The sequence below is a fragment of the Convolutriloba macropyga genome, chromosome 4 (genome assembly GCF_964194025.1).
Source record: "Convolutriloba macropyga chromosome 4, txConMacr16.3, whole genome shotgun sequence".
In the NCBI taxonomy this organism is placed as follows: Eukaryota; Metazoa; Xenacoelomorpha; order Acoela; family Convolutidae; genus Convolutriloba; species Convolutriloba macropyga.
Window position 1 is genome coordinate 18,077,279 of NC_134471.1, and position 24,290 is coordinate 18,101,568.

The 24,290-nt window shown below is 36.0% G+C and overlaps 1 protein-coding gene across 1 annotated transcript in view; it reads left to right on the forward strand.

The window, feature by feature from the left end:
- Positions 1–24,290, forward strand: part of LOC142338008 (uncharacterized) — a 95,065-nt gene that overhangs the window by 15,844 nt on the left and 54,931 nt on the right. Inside the window, exons 6-11 of the mRNA XM_075387642.1 lie at positions 8,390–8,498; positions 20,069–20,227; positions 20,375–20,533; positions 21,709–21,833; positions 22,176–22,284; positions 22,705–22,859. Coding sequence (XP_075243757.1) covers positions 8,390–8,498; positions 20,069–20,227; positions 20,375–20,533; positions 21,709–21,833; positions 22,176–22,284; positions 22,705–22,859 — 816 coding nt within the window. The remainder of the gene's footprint in view (positions 1–8,389; positions 8,499–20,068; positions 20,228–20,374; positions 20,534–21,708; positions 21,834–22,175; positions 22,285–22,704; positions 22,860–24,290) is intronic.

Below are 24,290 nucleotides of genomic sequence, written 5' to 3' on the forward strand. Positions count from 1 at the left end.
TAGTTCTTCGACCAAAATTTTACGTTCGGGACTTTGTGCGAATATCAAAAGCATATCTTCCTTTTAGAAAAGGATACAAGCAAACATTTACCAACGAAGTTTTCGAGATTTACGATATACCTACAACAAATCTTTCTAATAAAAGTCTCATTGACGCATCCCAAGAGCCAGTCCAAGGAAAATTTTACGAATTAGAGGTGGTCAAAGTTAGAGACAATAGTAGTGAAATAACAAAACATGAATGATTTCACGGTTCACTGTTTCATCAGCCTCTATGAATATTTTTCCTCAAAACACCTTGTCCTCATTCAAAAATTATCTCGAAATTGGCACCGAATAAAGTGACAAAAAAAGACATTCCTTACTTGATATCATTAATATTTAATACGTCTGCAAAACTTGTTCGTCGACAAAATTTTTACAATGGGGACTTTGTGCGATTATCAAAAGCGGATCTTCCTTTTAGAAAAGGATACAAGCAAACATTTACCAACGAAGTTTTCGAGATTTACGATATACCTACAACAAATCTTTCTAATTATAGTCTCATTGACGCATCCCAAGAGCCAGTCAAAGGAAAATTTTATGAATTAGAGTTGGTCAAGCTTAGAGAAAATAGTAGTGAAATAACAAAACATAAATGAATTCACGGTTCACTTAGTTTCATCAGCCTCTATGAATATTTTTCCTCAAAACACCTTGTCCTCATTCAAAAATTATTTCAATGAAGGATTTTATTTGGAGGGGGATTGGCGAGTTGCACTAAGTGAAATCTTCACGGCAAAAATAAATCAAGAGAACAAAAGTGACTTAGAGATATTTTTTCTGAAGGCCTTAAGCTTTGAGAAAAATATTCCATTTGATGCTGTCTCCAGACCATACGGAGGAGAACGAGCTATCATGTGAATTGGTTCCTATGAAAACCGCGACCATCTTTTGAGATCCTTAAAAACAGCTACCGGATTACCTCATTTTTCACTATCAATTTAACAAAATCAGTGGAGTTTTATTCCTTTTTTGGTAAAAACGAAGGAATTACTTTTCCGGATAACGAAGTTCCAAGCATACTAGGTTTCAACAGTATTCATGATGGGACTGGTTATCATATTGGATACAAGATGTTGGACACTTTTGAAAATCTGACCATGGCAGATGACGAAGAAAAAACTTTCGTTGGTGATTATCCTTTTGATTGGTCTGCAGGGAAGCAACTGATTTTTGTTTACGTTAACATAATTAAGTATCAATACGTAGGTGATACTAAAGCTCCTCTTTTTCGAGTCATTGATTGAAAACAACGCCTGAAAAACGGTAGCCCCTGCAAAATAGAGCGAACACAGAACTGTTTTCAGCAACATGGAATACAAAAAAATTTATCAAATAATTTTGAGTCAATTGAAATTCAATTGCGGACAGAAACCGGAGAATTAGTTCCATTCGAATAGAAAAATTTATTTTGTTTTTAAATTTTTTTAAAAAATCGACAAAATGGAAGCCTACTATCAACAGTAATCGGTGTCACCATACTTTTCAGGACACTATCGCCAACGAGGAAGTGGTTTTGGGGCTTCAGCAGCAGGTATTGGCAGAGACGCATTACCGATTGCAAGAAAGTTTCTTTGGCCAGTAGCCAAAAAGATTGGACGTGAATTAATTGTTCAAGCAGCTCCTTAGCTGGTAGATGGAGTTACAAAGATAAAGTCTCCAAAACAAGCAATAAAGTCGTCTGTGCAAAAACTGTAAGAAAACAAGTGGGCGGATCAAAAACAGGAATAATGCGTCAATTGAAAACCAACGATGAAAAGCCAAAACAAGGCATTCGTAAGAAAAAGCCTTTGACGAGAAGCCTTTGACGAGAACACACACCACTTTTGATTTGTTTGAAAAACCGCCTCTGCTTTTTACTTTTGAAAATCCTTTACTCAAAAAGTCGGACCATCATATTCTCCGGACGGTGCATTGCTTGAGTTTGAACTTTTGGGTGATAGGAACAACTTCATAGATTAACAAGAACTCAAAATCTCCCGAAACAATGACGGCGATTTAAGGACAGGCACTGACGCTGCAAACACAGACGCGCCATACTTAAGCAACAACGCACTACATTCTTTGTTTTCAGAATGCAAAATTCTGCTAACGGTGTATAAATTTCCAACACAACCGGAAATTATGCGTACAAAGCTTTCATTGAAACGGAATTTTCGTCAGGAAAAACTGCAAAAAACACATGGCTAGTGTGTCAGGGATATTATTACGAGGATGAGCCAGCTAAAATTGATGGCACCGACGGTCGCGCGGACGACGTAGCGGCCAGAAAAGCTCTTGTTGCTATTTCCCAGGAAAACTTTTTTATTGGACAGCTGGTGAGTGATATTTTTACTTGTGATTAACACTTACTTAGCGGTGTTATTCTGTGAATTTCATTTAGAAGGTCTAGAAATGATTTTGTTGTAATTTCAGAGTCAAACAAAAATTACAAAGTAAAAATAATTGAAGCTAATCTGTACGTTAGAAAAATGACAATAGTGGATCATGTTTTGACGGCAATTGAGAAAACTACTAAAAACACCTTCCGTGTATCGCTATACAGAGGTTTTGCCACGAACTTTTTTTAGCTACAACTGGAATAAGAACTTGGAGCCATGAGGATATATCTCAAAAGAACCTGTACGACGTATGATAATTGCAATGGCGACAAATCAAGCATACCTCGGAACTAATCGCGTTAATCCTTTTCACTAACAGAAATTCAATTTGAGCCAAATTTTTGTTTATAGAAATGGTCAACTTATTGTTGGAACTCCGGTCTCAACAACTTTTAACCACCGTATTTAATTCATTCAATACTCTTAATTAAGTATCAATACGTAGGTGATACTAAAGCTCCCTAAAAACGGTAGCCCCTGCAAAATAGAGCGAACACAGAATTGTTTTCAGCAACATGGAATACAAAAAAATTTATCAAATAATTTTGAGTCAATTGAAATTCGATTGCGGACAGAAACCGGAGAATTAGTTCCATTCGAATAGGAAAATTCATTTTGTTTTTAAATTTTTTTAAAAAATCGACAAAATTGAAGCCTACTATCAACAGTAATCGGTGTCACCATACTTTTCAGGACACTATCGCCAACGAGGAAGTGGTTTTTGGGCTTCAGCAGCAGGTATTGGCAGAGACGCATTATCGATTGCAAGAAAGTTTCTTTGGCCAGTAGCCAAAAAGATTGGACGTGAATTAATTGTTCAAGCAGCTCCTGAGCTGGTAGATGGAGTTACAAAGATAAAGTCTCCAAAACAAGCAATAAAGTCGTCTGTGCAAAAAACTGTAAGAAAACAAGTGGGCGGATCAAAAACAGGAAGAATGCGTAAATTGAAAACCAACGATGAAAAGCCAAAACAAGGCATTCGTAAGAAAAAGCCTTTGACGAGAAGTCGGTCAAATTTCTTTTCAAAAGTTCAAAATGATTACTGATTTACTGCCGACAGAGGCAACACACGCCACTTTTGATTTGTTTGAAAAACAGCCTCTGCGTATTACTTCTGAAAATGCTTTTACTCAAAAAGTCGGACCATCATATTCTCCGGACGGTGCATTGCTTGAGTTTGAACTTTTGGGTGATAGGAACAACTTATAGATTTACAAAAACTCAAAATCTCCCGAAACAATGACGGCGATTTAAGGACAGGCACTGACGCTGCAAGCACTGACGCGCCATACTTAAGCAACAACGCACTACATTCTTTGTTTTCAGAATGCAAAATTCTGCTAACGGTGTATAAATTTCCAACACAACCGGAAATTATATGCGTCCAAAGCTTTCGTTGAAACGGAATTTTTGTCAGGAAGAACTGCAAAAAACACATGGCTAGTGTGTCAGGGATATTATTACGAGGTTGAGCCAGCTAAAATTAATGGCACCGACGGTCGCGCGGACGACGTAGCGGCCAGAAAATCTCAATGGCGACAAATCAAGCATACCTCGGAACTAATCGCACTAATCCTTTTCACTAACAGAAATTCAATTTGAGCCAAATTTTTGTTTATAGAAATGGTCAAACTATTGTTGGAACTCCGGTCTCAACAACTTTTAACCACCGTATTTAATTCAATACTCTGGGAGTCCTGGATTTTCTTGACAAAGGTGGGCATGTCATAACTCTGGACAATTATCCCAATCACTTTATTTTAGCTTTTGACTTAACTTCAACGCAAGAGGCTTCTCATGATTTCATTCATCCAGAACTTACAAATTGCTTAATTTCGGTTCAACTTACATTTGAAGGAGCATTGGCAGCCAACGTAGAAATTTTTTTTCTGGGCGAAAGAAGCTCAACGTTTTATATTAATTCGGAACGAAAGGTGACAAAAAACTTAATTATCACCTACCCCACCGATGGTTAGTGATGAAATACGCTATTTTTTGGGAAAATGTATTCATTTGAAATATTATTTTTATGGAGTTTTTGCAGCAGACAATTTCCCAAAGCTAACAAGAGAAGGATTTATTATAGTTAATGCTTCACCAGCCCAATGTGGGGGAAGTCATTGCATGGTTCTTTTATTTCACAAAAACAACGTTTATTTGGCTGATCCGCTTGGAATCCCGATACAAAACTATCAAATACTGTATTCCCGTCTGGTACACTTTTACAATGAAGTAATTCAAATACTCAAACTTCAGCCAGTTCGAAATCAAAACTCTGTGGACTTTTTGCATTTATATTGCGCATGTGATGTTTGGTTGCGAATATCCTTTACTGTTGAATATGAAAGAAAATGATGTGCTAAGCTTTGCTAATCATATGCTCTAACATTTTTAATTAACTTTTTTTTTGCTCAAATACTTCTTCAAAAGCAACAAAGAACACAATTATTAGTTAGAAGATTTCGATTCCTTATTAAAATTTATCAAATTTAAACTATTCTCAACATGCAAACAACCATAGTCACTATTTAATATATGAAGTATTTTGGAAAGCTCACCCTACAAACCACCATTATAAATACTATAGAATTTATCAATCGTACAAGTAGGCAAAAAATCAGGTTGAGTTTGAACACTATTGGTAAAAACACAATCAACTTTAGGTAGTTTTCTCTTAGAGTTTGCAAAGTTCAATTGGTGTTGCTCGTTGTAGTTCACCGCTTCGTCAATTTTGTTCATTATTTCTCCACGAAAAATTGTCTTTGATATGTTATTTTTAATAAGTAGTTTGAAACAGGTGAAGAGACAAGGTATACTAAACGGCTTGGATGCTGTAGACTTGAAAGAATCAGGAAGTTGATCGTTGGAGGCAATAACATGATAATGAAATCCATGTACTTTACAAAAGTCGTCATTCATATGCAAGCTGTAGGCAAAGTTCTTTGTTACTGTATGGTCAAATATAGGCTCACTTTGACATATAAAGTAACGATATTGTTTGGCAATTTGACGAAAATATTCCGGTGTCCGCTTAACCATTGCCTCCACGATTTTGGCAATTAATTTTCCTTGTCACTTTCACTTGCTTTATTTGTAATTTTTCTCGTTATTTTTTTGCTCTTCCACGTTAGTACTGGAGTCTTTCTTCGAAATCACTTTCACGACCGGTTTGCTGCCTCCGTTTATTTTTCTTTGCAGTTCCTCGAGACGATAGATCTTGAATCGTTTTTATTTTCTGGCCGAGAAGATCGAATTCAGCAGCTGAGAGAGTTATTCTTTGGTTAAAACGCAATTCCTCGGAGTTTTTTTGAAGAGTTGTAGATTAATATATGTTCCCGTTGTTTCGTATGTTTTTACTGAAGCAACAACAATCCGTTTGCTAGAGCAGAAAATTTCGTGGTAAAAGTCGCTATTATCTTGAAAGGAAAATTTTTCAGTCATAACTTTGATTCCCTTGTGGGCAAGAAATATTTTCTAAATTGTATCAAGACGCTGTAAGAGGAATTTAAGAAATGCGGCTTGCTTTGAAATGAATCGTGAAGAAGATGCAATACCAATAACTATTTAAGAGCACTTTTTCCTAACTTTGGCTCTACATGGTCGATCGAACAGATATGCCAAAAGTAGAACTCAAACTCACTCTGACTAGTTTTTTGGTTGCCACACGCAAGTTTTGTCTACCATGTATGAAGTCATTCATGAACACTTCAAAGAAGTCTTCATAGAAACATTGAAGGATTTATCGCCGGCAAAGTTGTCAAGATCATGCCTTTTTTTGTTCTTAATCTCTCACACTTTTTTATCCACAATTTCAGCACAAATAGTTAAAATGACCTTGTACAATGAATACTGTACAATTGGACGTCAGCTATTTTAGCCGATTGTTGTTTTATAACATTTGGTTTGCAAAATAGTGATAGTTTTTGGCTAAAAAACAAAAAAAGTAACAAAAAAACATAAGTTCAGCACCCAGTTTATCACTATTTTATGTTTTCGCCAAGCTGTTAAATGACAAAATTTCATTGCAAATTGCAATTCAACTAAGAAACATCATTTTAATATACATTCTTTTTTGAACATCAAGAAACATCAATTTTTCACTTAGTCGAAAAACGCCGAAAATTGACAAAAATTTCACAAAAAGTAACATGCAAACAACACCCAATTACTCATTATTAATTATTCGAGCAAACTTTCAGCTTCGAAAACTTTGTTGCACACTCCATTATAAGTAGCATAGAACATTTTATCCTACATTTTTACCTCAAAAATTACCAATTGCATATTTTTGGCCTTTTTTCATCAAAAAATACAAAAAATGTAGGTACGAATATTATTTAAAAATAATATTTAATAAAACCCGATTCCTTAACAGTACTTCTCCTACCATATTTTAACATCTTTTAAAATCTATAAAAATGCTTATTGGCGGCGAAAAACGATTTTTAATTTTTTACCACCAGAAAACAGCAATTTTTGCACTTTCAAAATTTTGTCTGTTTTTGGCGCAAAACGACTTCAAAAATACTCCTTAAACGCTCCATTCAGACTATTTTCAACCCGTTATTTTACCAAAATGGAATTGGCCCCCATGTCGAACATTTCCCGACACAGTAATGAAGCGATAAAATCACTTTTTTAACCAATTTTCAGACAAATTTTAAAACCCCAATTTCCTCAATTTTTCAGTCAATTTTCACGATATTTTGTCCCCCATTCATTCTCATGGGCTATTTTCAGTTCGAAGCTCTGCTTGAAACTTCTCTCCACGCTTGAAATTCAACAAACTTCCATTTTCATTATTTCGCACTTGTTAATTCAAACATGGGCAATAAAACCCATTAAATTAAATACCACTTGTGCGGTCTCAGACTCGCAAAACTATTAAATTTCTTACATTGGAACAAGAATTTATCAAATTTAAACTATCTTTTTCTTCACTTACCTCAGTATTCTATCAGGTTAGTCACTTTCGCTTTTCAGTCCTTCATTAGTCTCATTAGACTAGAGAAAGGATTCAGAATTTCTTAAAAAAATCGCAAAATTTTCGAAAAATTTTACAAGTTTCACTCATTAACCGCACCAACTTTTTTGCAAAAATTTTACAAGTTCCACCACTCTAACAACACCAAGTTCACAAAAAAGTACGAATCTTTGCCAACCATGAGAAACAAAGTTTTCGACAAGAACACCTAAAAAATGCCATGCCGGTATTGTAACGGGGGGACAGGTCCCCCCTTAAAATACAGGCAAAAATGTAAATAAAAAGTGTAAATAAGAAATGCATAGCACGAATTATTCATTCATTCTTTAATTGTTTCTTGTAAAACTTAGTGCTATTTGTCATCCTCAGAAATTGTGAAATTTTCTCATCTTAGCAGAATACCGGATGCTTGCTAACCTAAATATTTGGGAAAAGAAACTTAAACCCTAAACATCAGAAGGAACTCTGTCACTAGAGGCGCTATAAAGGAGAGATACCATAAGTACACAAGAAAGAGCGATCACTAATAGATGTTTCGTAGAGCTGTTTATAATTTGTTTTAAAAATTTGCGTCCAACATCAAGCGTTCAAAATTTGCCAGTAATTTCTCGCGAAATTGTATGATGAAATTTCCTTGTTTACGATGGTTTGGTGCAGCTATCAGCATGTCCGCCGATAAGCATAAGTAGGGAGATTCACAAGAAGTTGTGACAAAGTCCCAAAATTTGTGTGAGCAAATTGAAGTGGTCTAATATTGTTAAATCATTAAATCACCTATGAAGATGTTGGAAGAGCTCGGTGCCATGAAAATTTGTCGTTCAAAATTTGTCGCTCAAAAAGTTTTCCATGGTATACATAAACTGACCATCTATGATATTTGGATTTTTTCCTTTTGTGCCCCGAAGCTCTCCTAATCGGCGGAAGCCGCATATCAATAATTACTGTGCAGTATGAATTGGAGTATATGATTGTATTTTAGCTGGGCCTGGGCGACTGTGAAATGAGAAGTAAACCCACAGCTGTTAGTCTGGTACGAGAGGGTGTGAAAGAAGTTTCGTGTGGTTACTACCACTCTGCAGCTGTAACAGGTCAGGAGCATGCGCGATAGAAAAAATCAAGTTGATATCCATCTAAACGATTTCTCCAACATGAAAAATACTAGGCACGATGGAGACAATCGGTTAATGTCTATACTCTATGTTGTACGTTTTTCAGTTCAGCCGGATGCTATTATTTTGTTGAATTTTGAGTATGAAGTATTTCTCGACTTTTTTGTCAGCTTTCTAACAATTACCGGACTGACAAAAATATCGCCTGTTCCCGGTGAAGTGAAATATTACTGAGTAATTAAGTCTTCCTACTTCGTAATGCGATTTGATTTTTAATAGATTCCATTAGCATCTCAAAGCCTATTATAGAGGCACTCTCGCTCTCCTATTTTTACAATCCGAAGAATTTGGATTGTATGGGTGCTCTCTGATTGAAGGAGTATTGTTATTCTGCAGGTTTTTTCAGCTGAAGCAAATTTGTTCATGACTTGAATTTTGACTTTGTTGTTCGAACATTGATTTGTTTTAAAGCTCGACTTTTGTTTCCGAACTCTGGACTCTAACAGTAGCTTAGTTTTTAGAATATCGGATTTAGGAACTGTTGGTAATATTAAACGGCGAAGTTTATTTTTCAGATGTGAGGAATTTTCGTCCCATAACAGTCCGTCCCCCTATTCAAACTACAAACACCACCCTATACCTGGCAACCCTTCCAAACTACTCGCCTCCTTGCCCCTAAGTATCCCACCTCCTAACTGCCCATCTCCCCTCTCAACTACCTATCCCCCTGCCCATAACTCTAAATCCTAAAAATTGTTTCTGCCAATTTGAAAGCCTTCCATGCTTTTATTAGTAAATCTTTTTTAATAGCCGCACAGCGATAGCTGGGGCTATTATTGGCCTTCTCTTGGTTTTTTTTTATTTCGTCGTCATGATTTTCGTTACGACCATATGACGTCACAGCCACTTTTTGTTCATTCGTTCATGCAATTTCAACTGAATTGCATGTGTGACGTCATTTTTCGCTCTTAGTGGAGCGAGTTTTTTTGTTCATGCGCGTGATTAAATTTTTGGTCAGACTTGACTTACCTCACTCTCAAAAATGACTTCCTCACTTTGAAGTTGACTTTTATTTACTTTAATTCAAAGAGATAAGGTCAAATGGGTGTGTGTCACTCTAAATGAAGGTTATTTGAGATCAGCTAATTTTAATCAAAATATAACAGATCAGCCTTCAATGAAAAGACGAATTTTTTGGTCTGTCTTTTTTACTGTTTTTTTTAGACTGCCGATCTACAAATCAATTGCGGCTATTTTCTGGCAATCTGCCAGCTATGTTTTTGTTCTCTCCTTGCTGTGTGATTTTTCTGGTTTAGGTTAGTTCACTATGATTTACGACTCTTTTAGTCATTTTTGGTATTCTACTGGTGATGTTTGTTCATACATTTGTGCATACATTTTTCTGTGATTTCAATAGATGCCCTAAGCTATCTTCGACAGTTTTTTAAGATGTTTTTAATGAAGTTGCTGGAAAGGCCTACTTTGAGCAATCTTTGTCAAATTTTTTGTTCTAGCTTTCTTATTTTTCTTACCAAACATTGGTAATCAATATGGTGACCCTAAAAGTACCCTAATACTTGAATGCTGTTATTTTTCTTACCAAACATTGGTAATCAATATGGTGACCCTAAAAGTACCCTAATACTTGAATGCTGTTATTTTTCTCTAAATTGGGGAAACTTTTTGTCTTTTGATGGAAATTTTCATTTGGTTTGTTGGTCAAGTCTTTAGTTATGCATTCAAATCCTCGGGTTGCATTTCAGTAATTTTCGGGCTTGTTTTTTTAGATATCAAAGAAAGAATTGTTTTTTGTTGTATTGGTGCGACGTCTTTAAGATCTGTTCACTGTTTTCGACTTGTGTTCAATGAGAGGTGAAATTAGAGTAGTGATTATACTCACCTTCGAGTAATAAAAAAAGCAAAAAGTGAGTAGTATTATTGCGTGCAAGATACTGCTGTGAAAATTGAGTAAGAAAACGGTGTTTGGGCAAATTTTCATTTTTGTACGTAAAAATATTTTTCACGTACGGCATTTTGACCTTTGTTTTCACTGTTTTTTTGTCTTCATTGCCTGTACGAATGAGACATGAGTCGAAATGTGGGACCTGTGTTGTCATGGTGCCTACTTTCATTTTCTAAATTCAGCTATTATTTTTCATGGCTTAATATGAACATTATGGACAGTATTTGTGTTATTATTATCTTCGACTTTTTGAACTTAACCTATTTTCGTAGTTTTTTGCCTCATAGTCGCATTGATGACTGGTCTCGAAGGCGTGCTAATGAGGCACAATTGTAGCTATTCAGCGGTTTTTATTTCATATCGAACGTTTTTAGCTACTTTCAAAAATGTTTGCTGTTTTCTTCCGCTCGTTTTCATTGTTTTTTTTCTCTTTTTGAATGAAAATCAGGTAGATCTAGTTGGCTCTCTGATGGAGAGTAATTGAAGATTTTACAGTGTTTCATTTAATATGTAATGGCCTGAACTGCTTGTTTTTTAAAATTCTTGGGAAATTTTTGGGGTTTTGCCCGTTTTACAATTGACCATTGGTTTCTTGTTACTTATTGTCGTTTCTGGTAGGTTGCATTGGCTCTCTGATGAGACTTATTTGAAGCAATTTAATTTTCGAGTTTTTATCAAAGTTTTATTACAACCTTAACTTTACTTGTTTTCAAATTCCCTTGTCTTTATGAGTTTTAAAGAAATCTATTCATAGTGTTGATTTGGTTTCTTGTATAGCGATCTTGACTACTTTGACATGATTTGTTCAAAAATTAGCGGTTGATTTTTTCGACTTTTGACTGCTTGTTGTGCTTGTATGTCATGTCATCTAGTTTCATTAACGACAGGTGTAATAGACTTGCTGATTAAGTAAAGCCAAAGCTAATTCACAATTCCAGTTAATAAGAAAGGTTAATAGATAACAGTTGCTTTCAAAAAGAAAGGTTAATTTTTGAGTTCTGACCATGTTCCGATTTAAATTTAGTGAATTTTTCATTCTTGCGTTTGTTCCCCTTGCAGATTAATCGTTTAGTTGTTTCAAAGAAGTTTTTGTATGTTTCTAAAAATTAAATAATTTGCGGTAAATGGATTATTTTTAGCTACGTGTTTAGATGACGGCTATCATTGCATTTATTTTCCAAATCGTTTGATACCATCGATTTTCTCTAAATTTCTTCTTTTTGTCATTCTTTTCTTAAATTTACTTTGTCTACCTTCTGGTCCGCAGAGGTGGTATGCACTGTCTCAGGTTCCATATTGTAGTAAGCATCTGCTTAAATTGGTGATAACGGTTTTAATGACCATTTTTACCTCTAATATGGTCCTTAACTCATTAGAGTTCAATGAAACTGCTGAAGAAATTAGAACACGTGGAAGTTGACGCTAAGAAAAATTAGAAAATAAATTTGAGTCGTTAGTCAATGGCGTCTATTTTTCGGCAATTTACTGTCTATGTTGATATTTTATACATGCACAACAGTTTTGGAAGTGTAGTACTCATTGATTGTTTAACAATTACTAGCAGGCCCGCAAAAGCATCACAAGAAAATCGTTTAAAAGAATAGAAGGTAAAAAATGCAGATTTTTTGTACCACCCGGGGCTAGAAGATATGCCCCTCGTTCAAAAGCAATTGGTACTACGTTTCGCTACCGATGTGCTTGGTTTGTGTATATTACCCTTACTGCCAACAATTTTTTGTCCAACGACGTTTTCGGCTTTGCCATCTTGAGTATTTATGGAGCGCTAAGACTTGTACAGATAATGAGATTCTGCATGGTGGCATACCGCAACTCATATTCTACGTTAGGCTGCAAGTTTAAGGAGCGTTTATAACATGCGATGATACGGAGCTTAAACATTCGAAAGTGAAAAGAGGACGAAAGAAACGAAAGAGAAAAGACAGAGGAAAAAGAAAACAAAGGCAGAAGAAAAGAACAGGAAAGAGAAAAGACAGACAAACGAAGGACAAAAAAGAAAAATTAAAGAGGGAAAAGAGAAAAAGAAACGAAAAAAGCAAACCAAGACAGAAAAGAGAGAAAAGAAAGAAAGTTAAGAAAGGCAGAGAAGAAATCGAGAAAGGAAAGACATAAATGAAAGAAAAGAATAGAAAAGCAAAAGAGAAAAAGAAAAGCCAGAGAAAATGAGGGAAAAAGAAAGCAAAAAGCGAGAAAAAGAAGAAAAACAAGAGATGAAAGAAGAAGAGAAAAAGACAAAAAGAAAGAAAAGCAAGAGATGAAAATATAGACAGAGAGGAGAAAAGAAAGAGAAATGAAAGATATTAAAGACAAAAGAAATACAGGAAGGAAAGAGAAAATGAGAGAAGAAAGACACAAAAGGCCAAGAAAGGAAAGAGAGAATAGAAAAGAAAAATTAAAGAGAAAATCAAATCAGAAAAGAAGAGAAAAAAAAGGAAGAGAAAAGCTAGAGAAAGAAGGAGAAAGATAGAAAAAAAGAAAACGAAACGATACAGAGAAAAAAAGAGAAAAACGAAATATAAAGCAGACAGAAAAGAAGAAAGAAAAGAAGGGCAAAGAAAAAGAAGCGAAAAGAAAGAGAAGAAAAAGACAAAAGAAAACAAGGCAGAAAAGAAGAACAGAAAAAAAATAAAACTGTGAAAAGAAAGATACAAGAAAGACAAACGATACAGAAAAGAACAGGAAAAAGTAAGACAGAAAAAGGAGAAATGAAAAGCAAAAGAGAAAGAAAAGCGAGAGAAAGGAAAAAAGAAAGGAAAAAGAAACCAAAACACTGAAAAAACAAAAGATAGGAACAAAAGAGGAGCGAAAGAGAGAAGAATGAGAAACAAATGCAAAAAAAGAACAATGAGAAAACCAAAAAAGGAGAAAAGGAAGAACAGAAGAGAGAAAGCAGAAAAAGAAAGAGATATGAAAACAAAGGCAGAAGAAAAGAACAGGAAAGAGATAAAGAAAAGACAGACAAACGAAAAGAAACGAAAAAAGCAAATCAAGACAGAAAAGAAAGAAAGTAAAGAAAGACAGAGAAGAAGTCGAGAAACGAAAAACATAAATGAAAGAAAAGAAGAGAAAAGCAAAAGAGAAAAAGAAAAGCAAGAGAAAAGGAGGGAAAAAGAAAGCAAAAAGCGAGAAAAAGAAAAAAACAAGAGATGAAAGAAGAAGAGAAAAAGACAAAAAGAAAGAAAAGCAAGAGATGAAAATATAGACAGAGAGGAGAAAAGAAAGAAATGAAAGATATTAAAGACAAAAGAAATACAGGAAAGTAAGAGAAATTGAGAGAAGAAAGACACAAAAACCGAGAAAGGGAAGAGAAAATAGAAAAGAAAAATTAAAGAAAGTGAAATCAGAAAAGAAGAGAAAAAATAGGGAGAGAAAAGCAAGAGAAAAAAGGAGAAAAAGATAGAAAAAAAGAAGAAACGATACAGAAAAAATAGAAAGAAACGAAGGATAAAGCAGACAGAAAAGAAGAAAGAAAAGAAGCGAAAAGAAAGAGAAGAAAAAGACAAAAGAAAACAAGGCAGAAAAGAGGAACAGAGAAAAGAGATGGAGAAAAGAAAAGTAAAAGAAAGAAAAGCGAGAGAAAGGAAAAAAAGAAAGGAAAAAGAAACCAAAACACTAAAGAAAAAAAAACAAAAGATAGGAACGAAAGAGGAGCGAAAGAGAGAAGAATGAGAAACAAATGCAAAAAAAAGAACAAAGAGAGAAAGAGAAAACCAAAAAAGGAGAAAAGGAAGAACAGAAGAGAGAAAGGCAGAAGAAAGAAAGAGAAAAGAAACGAAAGAGAAAATTAAGGAAGAGAAGAAAGAGGTTAAAGAGAAGACAGAAAAAAGAGAAAACGCTAAAGAAAGAGAGAAAAGAAAGAGAGAAAACAGAGAAACGCGAGATCTAAAAAGATAGACTGAAAGGAAAGAGAAAAGAAAGCGAAAAGAGAGAAACGAAAGAGAAAACAAAGGGAAAAAAATAGAAAGGAAAGAGAAAAGAATGAAAAGAAAGACAGAAAAGAGAAAAACAAGAGACAATAGGTGAGAAAGAAGACAGAAAAGAAAAGGCAGAGAAACTAATTATAATACAAAAAAGAAGAGAAACGGAGAAAAGAAGGAAAGGCAATTCAGAAAGGAACCGAAGAGAAAAGCAAAAGAGAAAAAAGGAGAGAAAAAAAGAAGCGCAGGAAAGAGAGAAAAGGACGAAAGAATAGAAAAAAGAAAGGTGAAAAAGAACAGAAAAAAGGAAGAAAGAGACAAAAAATGACGGAAATGAAGGACAATAAAAGGAAGCAAGACAGGAAAGAAAGGCACAAAAGAAAGAGAAAATCTGGGAAACGGAAAGGAAAGCGAAAAAAAGCTAAAAACTAAAGAAAAAAAAAGAAATTGAGGAACGAAAGAGAGAAAGATAAGAAAAAAGGCAAAAGAAAAGAAAAAAAGTAGGTAAAAAATGAAAAAAAAAAACAAAAACAAAAAAAAGACAGAAAAATTAACAGACAAAGAAAAGAAACAAAACAGAAAAGAAAGGAAGAGAAAGAGAAAGACAGAAAGGCAAGAAAGAAAAGGAGGGGAGAAAATCAAGCGAGAAAAGAAAGAAACGACAGAAAAGAACAGAAAAAAAAGAGAAAGAAAGACAGGAACGAAAGTCAGAAAAGAAAGAGAAGCGAGAGAGAAGACAGAGAAAAAAGAGAGAATGAGAAACTGATGAGAGGAACGAGAGCGAACGAAAGCGGGACAAAAGAATGAGAAAGATAGGCAGAAAAAAAGAACAGAAAAGAAGGCGAGAAAAAGACAGAAGAAAAAAGACAAGAGAAAGACAGACAGGATATACAGAAAAGAGAAAAGCAAGAGATAAACGAAGAGAGAGAAAAAAGAACAGAGAGAAAGAAAACAGAAAGAAACAGAAAGAGAAAACAAAGAAACAGAAAGGAAAAAAAGATAGAAACCAATGAGAGAAAAGAAAAAGAGAAAAGCAAGAGAAAAGAAAGACAAAAAGCAACAGAGAAAAGAACGACAGAAAAGAAAGAAGCAGGAAAGAAAAACAGTACGGGGAAAAAGAAACGGGAAACTATAGAGAAGCGGGAGAGGAACGAAAGAGAAAGAATGAGGAAAGACAGATAAAAAGAACAGAAAAGAGAGAGAAAGAGAGGAAAGAAACATAGAAAAGAAAGACAAAAGAGAGAAAAGACAGAAACGGAATACAGAAAACGAAGGAAGAAAAGCGAGAGAGAGAGAGAGAGAGAGAGAGAGAGAAAAGCGAAAGAAAAAAGAAGTAAAGAAAAAAACGAAAGAGAAGAGATATACGGAAAGACAAAAGAAAGAAAAGAAATCGCAACACTTTGTTGAGAATTTAAAAGCGCTACACAAAAGCTTGACCATGTTGCTTTTATATCTAGTTAATTTAACTTTTTTAATCATTTTTCTTATCATTTAAATGGACAGTTCTTCATCTTCGATTGCCTTTCGGTAATTGACCTTTACTTAAAGAATCTTTATTGTCAATATCTGTGATGCATCGGCACATGTCATTCAAGGACTATTTTCGTGTGAAAAATTTTTTGGCGGTGGAATCATTTTTTATAAGCAGGTTGCAGTCAAGATACCACCCTCACTCTCCCTCTCGTAGAAATGGTCAGAACCTTGTCTTGTTCAGCGCTCACTTCTCCAACTGAACTCGTCTCCGTGAGCACAAAGCAATCGCAGAATTACTCTCCTTCAGCGAAATTTCTTTGTCTGTCTTCGTGGAACCCCCTTTTCTACTCTTAATTTTGCATTCCACTTTGACATGAGCAATGGTTGCATCAGACGTCTTCGTGTCAACTGGTTTATCAGGTGCGAAAATTGGAACATCGGCAACATTCTGGCTTGGCGTTGCGAATGTTTTCGAAGCACCAGACTCGCCACACTTCTGAGCTTTGTTTTTAGGAGCTTTCTTCGATGTACGCCCCTTGCTTGGCTCCAGATTCATCTTTCCTCGCTTTATAGTAGCCTTTTTAGCGTCGGCCTTCTCACACTCCACGTTAGCCGGCATATCTGCATTCCGCTCGTTACCCTTCATCGCATCAGCCCCAGAATCGTCAGCTATGGACTTCCTCGCTTTTTTTTCTTGGGAAGAGAGACAAATCGTTATCTCCCGTAAGGTAATCGATTCCCGTAATGTAATCGATTCGAGAATTTTTTGGATTAACGTTGAGCCCAATAAAGAATAAAGCAGAAGTATTTAATTTCAGAATCAGCTTCTTGACCTCTCCAAAAGAATCCCTAACTCTTTTTCTCATGGCAGCCACGTCAACAGTCTCGATTCTGTCCTCTATCAGCGCTCTCTCCACTTGCTTGATAGCCACATCTATCTGTTCAGAATTCTCCAAAGTTTTGTTGAAATTACTCTGAAATCTGGTAAGTGCCATCGTAGACGAAAGAGAAGACATTTTAAAACCGAATGATGTATATTCTGTACCATAAAGTTGTGAAGTTATCATACGTTCGCAAAACTGAGCATCAGTTGCGAGCATCAATGTAGTCATTGATGTTGAGCATTCAGTCTAGTCAACTTAAAACGTTCGCATATTTCAACTTTACTAGCAGGTCCGTAAAGGCTATCTGAATGCATCTTATCTTGAAACTTTAAGTATTGATATTCTCATTGAAAACTTATTCGTGATAACTGGTGTACATGCAATCGTTTTAATGATTTTCTTTGCAGAACCACTTTGGAGACACCAGCGAAAAATAAAGAGAGCCAAATATGTCAAAGAAAGGTTTTACGCGAGTTAAGAGTAATAGACGTTCTCACAGAGCATTAAAAAAATCATAACAGATAGAACGAGGTATAAGGAGGGAGAGAAAGAGATCGACAGCAGCAGGTATATGAGTCGGAGCGGAGAGCAAAAAGAATTAAAAATACGAAAAGAACACAAAAACAGAAAACAAAAGAAGGTTGAAAGCAGTGAAGGAAAACAAAAAAAAACAAGAGTCTGGGAGAAAGCCAGCGGGAGACAAAAACGAAAAGGGAATTAACGAGAAGAGAAGGATAAATCAAAAATGACGAGAAAAGAACGGAAAGAATACAATGCAACAAAAACCATAAGAAAATCAGAAACCAACGGTACGAAAAACAATGGGGAACAAAAAAAAGAATCAAAAACATTCAAATAAAAAGAAAAGAAAAAGTTGAAGAATCAAGAAAAGAAAGAGAGAAAGGAAAAGGAAATTGAGCGAGAGAAAGAACGCAAGAAAAAAAACGACAGCGATAGAATGAAGGAAAATGGGACAGCAAAAAGAAGCCAAAATCATGAGACAGGGAGAGAGAAAGTACAAGAACAGCGAGATAGTGAGCGAGCGCAAAAAGCAAAAAATTGAGTGAAGAAAAAAACACAGATAGAGAAAGCTCTTAAAGAGCAGAAAAAATAGATCACCAAATAGAAAAAAGAAAGACAGAGAAAGAAACTGAAGAGCGGGAGAGACACAACAGTTCAAAAGAGAAAAGAAAACAGATCCTGGGCGAAACAATGAATACCGGTTCTCATAAAAAGGATGAATTTGCTGAGAACAAGATAGATGTGTCCAAGACGAGGAAAGTGCCGATAAAGGAATCGTTGGCAAGCCTTTGCGAATTTTTTTAATAAGTCAACAATGACAGAACTGAATTAAAGGGCTGGCTAATGACACCAACAAAAATTTCCACGAAAAAATTAAAGAAAATTATATACCTGCCAAGTTTTGTATGCAAAAATTTATTAGTAACAGCCCTTAATATGAAAAAGTCCTCTACTGGTCGCTATGAGATTTTTGTATTTATTTCAAGACCTCAGTCTTGTCATATATAAATTTTGGCACCTAACTTTGGTTTTTGCAACGGCACCTTTTGGGGGTTTCACACTTCACAAATTTTGTTCGTTGAATTCTTCTGTAATAAAAAAAACTTTCGTAAAGTGAAGCTTTGACAAAACATATTTCCATCATCCACCTTTTAATCCTTGACGTTTTCGGTGAGTGACTTTTCCTACACAAATTTTCAAGACAATCGTTTTCATCAACCACAAATTTTTGACAAGGAAAAACAAAAAACTTTTTTGCAGTCATAAAACCTCTTTGTCTTGACACAATTTCGGTCTTTTACCTTTTCAGTATCACAAGGTTTTCAGGCACAGACCCTTTTCTGAACAACTAACCGGCCAATGATTTTTTCGACACTATTATTTTTGTTTATTGAAACACCAATTATTGTCATTTTCTTTATCAAAGAAATTTCGGCTACAGGCTAAGTATTTTTTGGTAGATGACACGTCCTCTTTGCAACATTCTAGATCAATGACATTTTGGCAACACTTTTCGGTCAATGACCTTTTTGTAACATTTTTCGGTCAATGACCTTTTAGAAACATTAATCGGTCAATGACCTTAAGCAACCGTGCTCTTCGGCAGTACTGTTAAAACATGCTGCTGAGTGATGCCTCTAAAACATGCCGCCTCATCTGTTCACGCGATTAATATATAGATGGGACAGGCTATGTGTAAATCAAGGACGTCAGTTTTTTTTGGGAGTCAAACACACTTAAGGTCGCAGATAAAGAATCAGTTTTTAAACCTAGAAGTATCTGCTGATTAGAAAGTCAATAGAGACCTCATCTAAGCGGCGGTCTGGAAACTTGGCGAATAAGAGAAGTCAAGGCCCCTACGCAGATAAAAAGTTCAGGTTGCCTGAAGAACAAAACTGTCAAAAATGCACAAGATGAGCCCTCATTGTACTACAGGAAAAGGCTAAGCGGAACAAAAGCATAAAGCAAAACAAGTAGTAAATAAACAGTTAAAAACGTACGTGCAATTTTGCAGCTAACGAGCTAAAAGAGCAGTCAGGGTGTTCAGTCGAAAACAAATCTAGAGAAATTTAGCCGTAAGCCTAATTCTGCTTTCCAGGGTCAGACAGCTTTACGGAGAGACAAATGAACAACGCTTAAGAACAACCCACCTCTCACTAAAGGATTTCGCAAAGCGGCATATCCGTGTCCACGTTGAATTATATATAGCTACACAATGCAACAGAAATGCGATTCCATAGCCCAATGGTTACTGTACATGACCAACGTCCCCACTCATCTAGGTTCGGTCCCCATACGAATTTAAATTTTTTCCTCATCTAGAGAACTGGCTGTCTCAGATAGCAAATATATAGTATGCTCTTAAAAATGCTTTTCGACGAGCAAAGCAGTTATCTAATAGTAGGATTTGCGGTTACATTCGTTCACTATGGTCCAGCACTTTATTCTTTGGATTGTTAACCCATAGGTCCAGTTTCAGTTCTCAATCGGGGGAAACTTTTTGCTGATAGGCGTATATAGGCGCTCAATAACCTTAATAAAACCCTACGCATCCCCCTTCTCCAAACCATGCGCATCCCCCTTCTCCTTAGTTCAACTCATTGTGCTTCCGCTTCTCAACCCATAGACCCAGGTTCAAACCCGACTATTGTATATCATTTTCTACGGACACCGTGTTTAAGGGCCGTAGATAGGCGCTTAAACATGGTGTTCAGAGGCTCTGTCGGCGTCGAATTAATATATAGATATAGATTACATAGTTGGCTTGTTCAGTTTCTGGGAAGCTGTGGACTTGGGGTGACGCAGAGAGTGGCCAACTCGGTTTATCCAATCAGAGGATGGAACAGAAGGATAGTCCTGAGTGTGTCCTCAAATTGGACGAGGCGGCTGATCATGTCAGCTGTGGAAGCACACACACGGCAGTCATTACCAGTTAGTAGGCTTAGTAAAACTTTTACCCCGCTTATACGCACTTTCACACAGCTGAAGTTGCTCAAAATGGTGCCCCCTCGGAGTCTGTCGAGAGCAATTCGTACAAAATTAGTTGGATGTCTTTGTATCTTATTTTGACAATTTTAGAGTCGGGCAAGCTGTACACCTTTGGTACAGGGAAGAGCGGTCAATTGGGTTTGGGGCCAAAGTGCATGAGGAGTAACCTACCCAAGCTAGTTGAGAATATGCGAAGGACCAAGAGCATTCAAGTGAAGTGTGGAGAAAATCACACGGCTGTCTTGAATGGTAAGTTGTGTGCTTTAGTTATTGCTCTAGAATTGGGAAAATAAATAAGTTGAGCATGTCCTATTGGTCAATATTATAACTTTTCTTGGTAAATAGTACCGAAAAACAGCTGGATAAACCCAGCCGCTGAAATTTGTATCAATTGTTCATCGTTTTGATGCATCTGATTCATTTTATCTAAAATTGTAGGGCCTTTTGTTTTATGAAATAACCTGCCTTTTACTTGATATTGTCGGTTTTTGTCGAGAAAAGTTTTCAACATTATTCTGCCTTCTGGTGCTTAGAGGCGATTTTTTAGGGCTTAAAAATGGCTTTCTTTGGCTTTCTGAGTTGGCTTATAGATAGCCTAAAGATGGCCTTTTCTGTTATCTGTTGAATTCTTTTACCTTAGGATGTTGTCAGCCTGATGGTTCATTTCACGAGTTATGTTTGTATTGTTGTTTTGGAGTCACGCATTGTAGAGTTTTTGTTTGATACTTTTTCTTTTTCCTTGGCTTTCTTTGGAGCAAATAGTCAGTAAATTAATAGCCCCCAAAAAGTTAAAATATTCAATAAGTAAGTGATTATGTAGAGCCTGACTGTAGATGTCTTCAATTGACTTGGAAGTCTACTGTCGAGTCCTCTGGCTAAGCTTTTTAAATAGCAATGTGCATATCTTTGCAAACATTTAGTCAAGCCTCGATTGCAGCAATGTTTTCAGTTACTTCTACTGCTCAGCTGAAGTTTTGTGCGTGATGTCATTTGAAATACCCAAGCTAGATTGATGTCAGGATTTCATTTGAGATTCTTTGTGATACGAGTTAAAATCTCAATCGCGTGATTTGGTTTTTCGATCGAACATTACTTAACTCACAAAAATTACATCTTACATCTGCTGTCGTTTTTTGATTTTAAATTAAGGAAATTGACTCTAATTGAAGCTAAATAGAGATCACCAGAATAATCTAAATTTTTTTAGAGTTCTAATTCTTGAAAAGCAATAATGCATGGAATTTGGACTGAAAATTTGGTCTTTTGTGTCAATGGTATTCTTCACAAGGGATCTCAGCGGTCCGTTTTGTAGCTGTTGTATGGCATTTTACCAGCTGTGATTTATTTTATGAAAAAACCTTTGTGAAAATCCAAAAGTTGGCATGTTAAGTTTGTTGTGTTTGACAGCTTTGCTTTTCCTTCAGAAAAAGGACAGCTGGTCATGTTTGGAGATGGGAGAGATGGAAAGTTGTGCCAAGTGGGAGATGAGTTTGCAAATGTGTTCAATCCTGTGCCAGTTCTTCGCTTCAAAAAGTTCAAAGTTCTTAGTGTAAGCATTCTTTTCCGAAGCTATCACAGTATGGAAACTGTTAAAGAAAGGTCGCTGTCATCGTTCTTGTAGTCTATTAAGAGAAAGGAACTAATGGCTTATAGTTGTAGAATAACTTCGTTTTTTTTCAGCTGTTTTTTTTTTTGGGGGGGGGGGGGGGTTAGTAACGAGGGTTAGAACTCATCGATTGACTGATGACTTCCACAGTCTCTTACAGGTTCCTACTCGCAAATAGCGCTTAAGATCTTTGAAAAGATGGTTGAAAAACTTGACACTGACTAAACTATCATTCGATGGAAACTAGCACGGGTTTTGTAATTTGATTTTTTGTACATATTTCAGTTCTCACTGGGTGGTACGCACTCGGTTGTGGTGGCAGCTAAAAGAGACACTTCAGCATCCGGAGGGTTTGATGACTCAGACGACGAAGGAGGGCTCATGTCAGATGAAGGTCTGTCAAACAATTTTTCGAAATTGTTGCACGTGGTATTTGAAAACTACAAAAGAGAACGTTGTGCAAACATCCAAATGAGCAATCTGCTCAAATGAGTCGGCCAATCTTGAAGTCAGAAAAATATAAGCAAGGATGAACATAGTGATAGGTCTTTATGATAATTGACACCCGAAAAGTCTAATGAGCTTGTTTGTAGCTCATTATCAGCTTTCGAATAAACTCGTGTGGAAAATAAAACGTTTCAACGAATTCAGCAATGTTATTCTCAAATACTCCAGAAAATTTGTGGATCTTTTCCGTTTGTGCCCCCAGCTTAGTGTGTGCATATTATTTGCACCCCCAGGGAGTGGGGGGTGCATAACGTACTGGGGGGGGGGGGTACAAACGGATAAGATCCAAATTTGTTAAATTATTTAGACGATGATATGGCAAAGTTTGACTATCTTGGTGGCACTTCGATGTTGCGCATGGCATCTACTAGGTCTGTAGGACGGAAATCGGCTACTCTCCCTGTACCTGGAAAAATGGGAGGAAATAAATTGTCGCCCAGAGACAGACGAAGGGTTAAAAAGGTAGGGCTGAACTAAACTCTGAATAAATGTTAATATGCGGAATTTTTAGTTGCTCGCAGAAAAAATTTGTAGCAATTATTTCGCAATGTTGTTCTTTTTATTTGCCCTCAAACGAACTTGGAGGCAACTAATGAAAACGTGTTGGTCATTTTGAGCAAGTTTTTGCTTGACTGTTTTGACTTTTCGAGTGACCCTTACGCCCTCAACTTTTGTTTTGCGTAACCTCAATTTCTCTCATTCACAAGTGTCAACAGCTGAACTCAAGTGCCGGCAGTTCACTGCTGAAAGTCAGCTGAAAAGTGCGCCGAAATTGGTGTATTTTTTAATAGCCGCCGTCAACCTCTCAACGCTGTTATTCAGGCGCTCTCCTTTTTTTTTTTACAAATCAAAGAATTTGAATTGTATTAGGGCCCTGTTTTTTTAAGATCTGTTCACACATTTTCATGATTTTTGAAGTCAAATTGGAGTAGTGATTTTAATCACGCCGAAATAGGAAGTGGAGCGAAAAAGCGAGTGGTTTTGCTGCGTGAAATTTTTTCCCTCTAATTTTAAAGCAGAGTAAGAAAACAGTGTTTGAACAATAATTCGCAGTCTCGCTGTCTCGGTTTTTTGTACACATTTGGCCATTTCATTTTGAGTTTTACTGTTTTTTTAAAATTTTTTGGTTCGGTTTTTTCTAAATGGTATTCCCAATCCATTCATAGCTCATTCTAGACCTACTTTGACATTGATTTTCAGTTTTTTTTAAATTTTTTGATCTGTTTTTTTTTCGGAAATGGTTTTCCCAATTCACTCATAGTCCATTTTATGTCTTTGTTTAGTCAATGAAATTGCTTTGCATTGTACGTCAGGACTTGTCCTATGTTTTTTTAATTCGCGTTTCCTTTCTGTCACGTTTTTTGTTTACATAAGTCACGATTTTCAAGCTTGACTTCTGACTTACCTCACTCACTGTTTCAGCTGAATGGTTTTTAAATTATTTCAAGCCTGGATTTACGCAATGTGAATAAGGTCATAGTCAAAAGAGCGAGATGAAAGGATCAAAAGAAACGCGATAAGCATGTAAAGCCCGGTCATTAAGTCATAGTGCATTAGCTTATCAAAGTTCATTAAAGCGATTGTGAGCTGGCATTAGTGTTATGCTTAATAGCGTTCAGTTTAAAAGCTGAATTAAGCGTAATTTTAGAATCTAACCGGATATGCAGGATTTGCACACCAAATATAAAAGTGATTTTTAGAAAATTTTTCTCATTTTCTATCTCTTTTTGTTTCAATCCCAATTTTTGTCGAGCGGGTCAATGGCAGCTATTCCCCAGAAGTTTACCGGCTATGTTTCATTATAGCTGCGAAGCTGTAAGCTTAGCGGTGCTCTTGGTTTCTAACAACACAAAAGAATTTGAACGGTATTAAGGCGCTGTCTTAAGGTCTGTT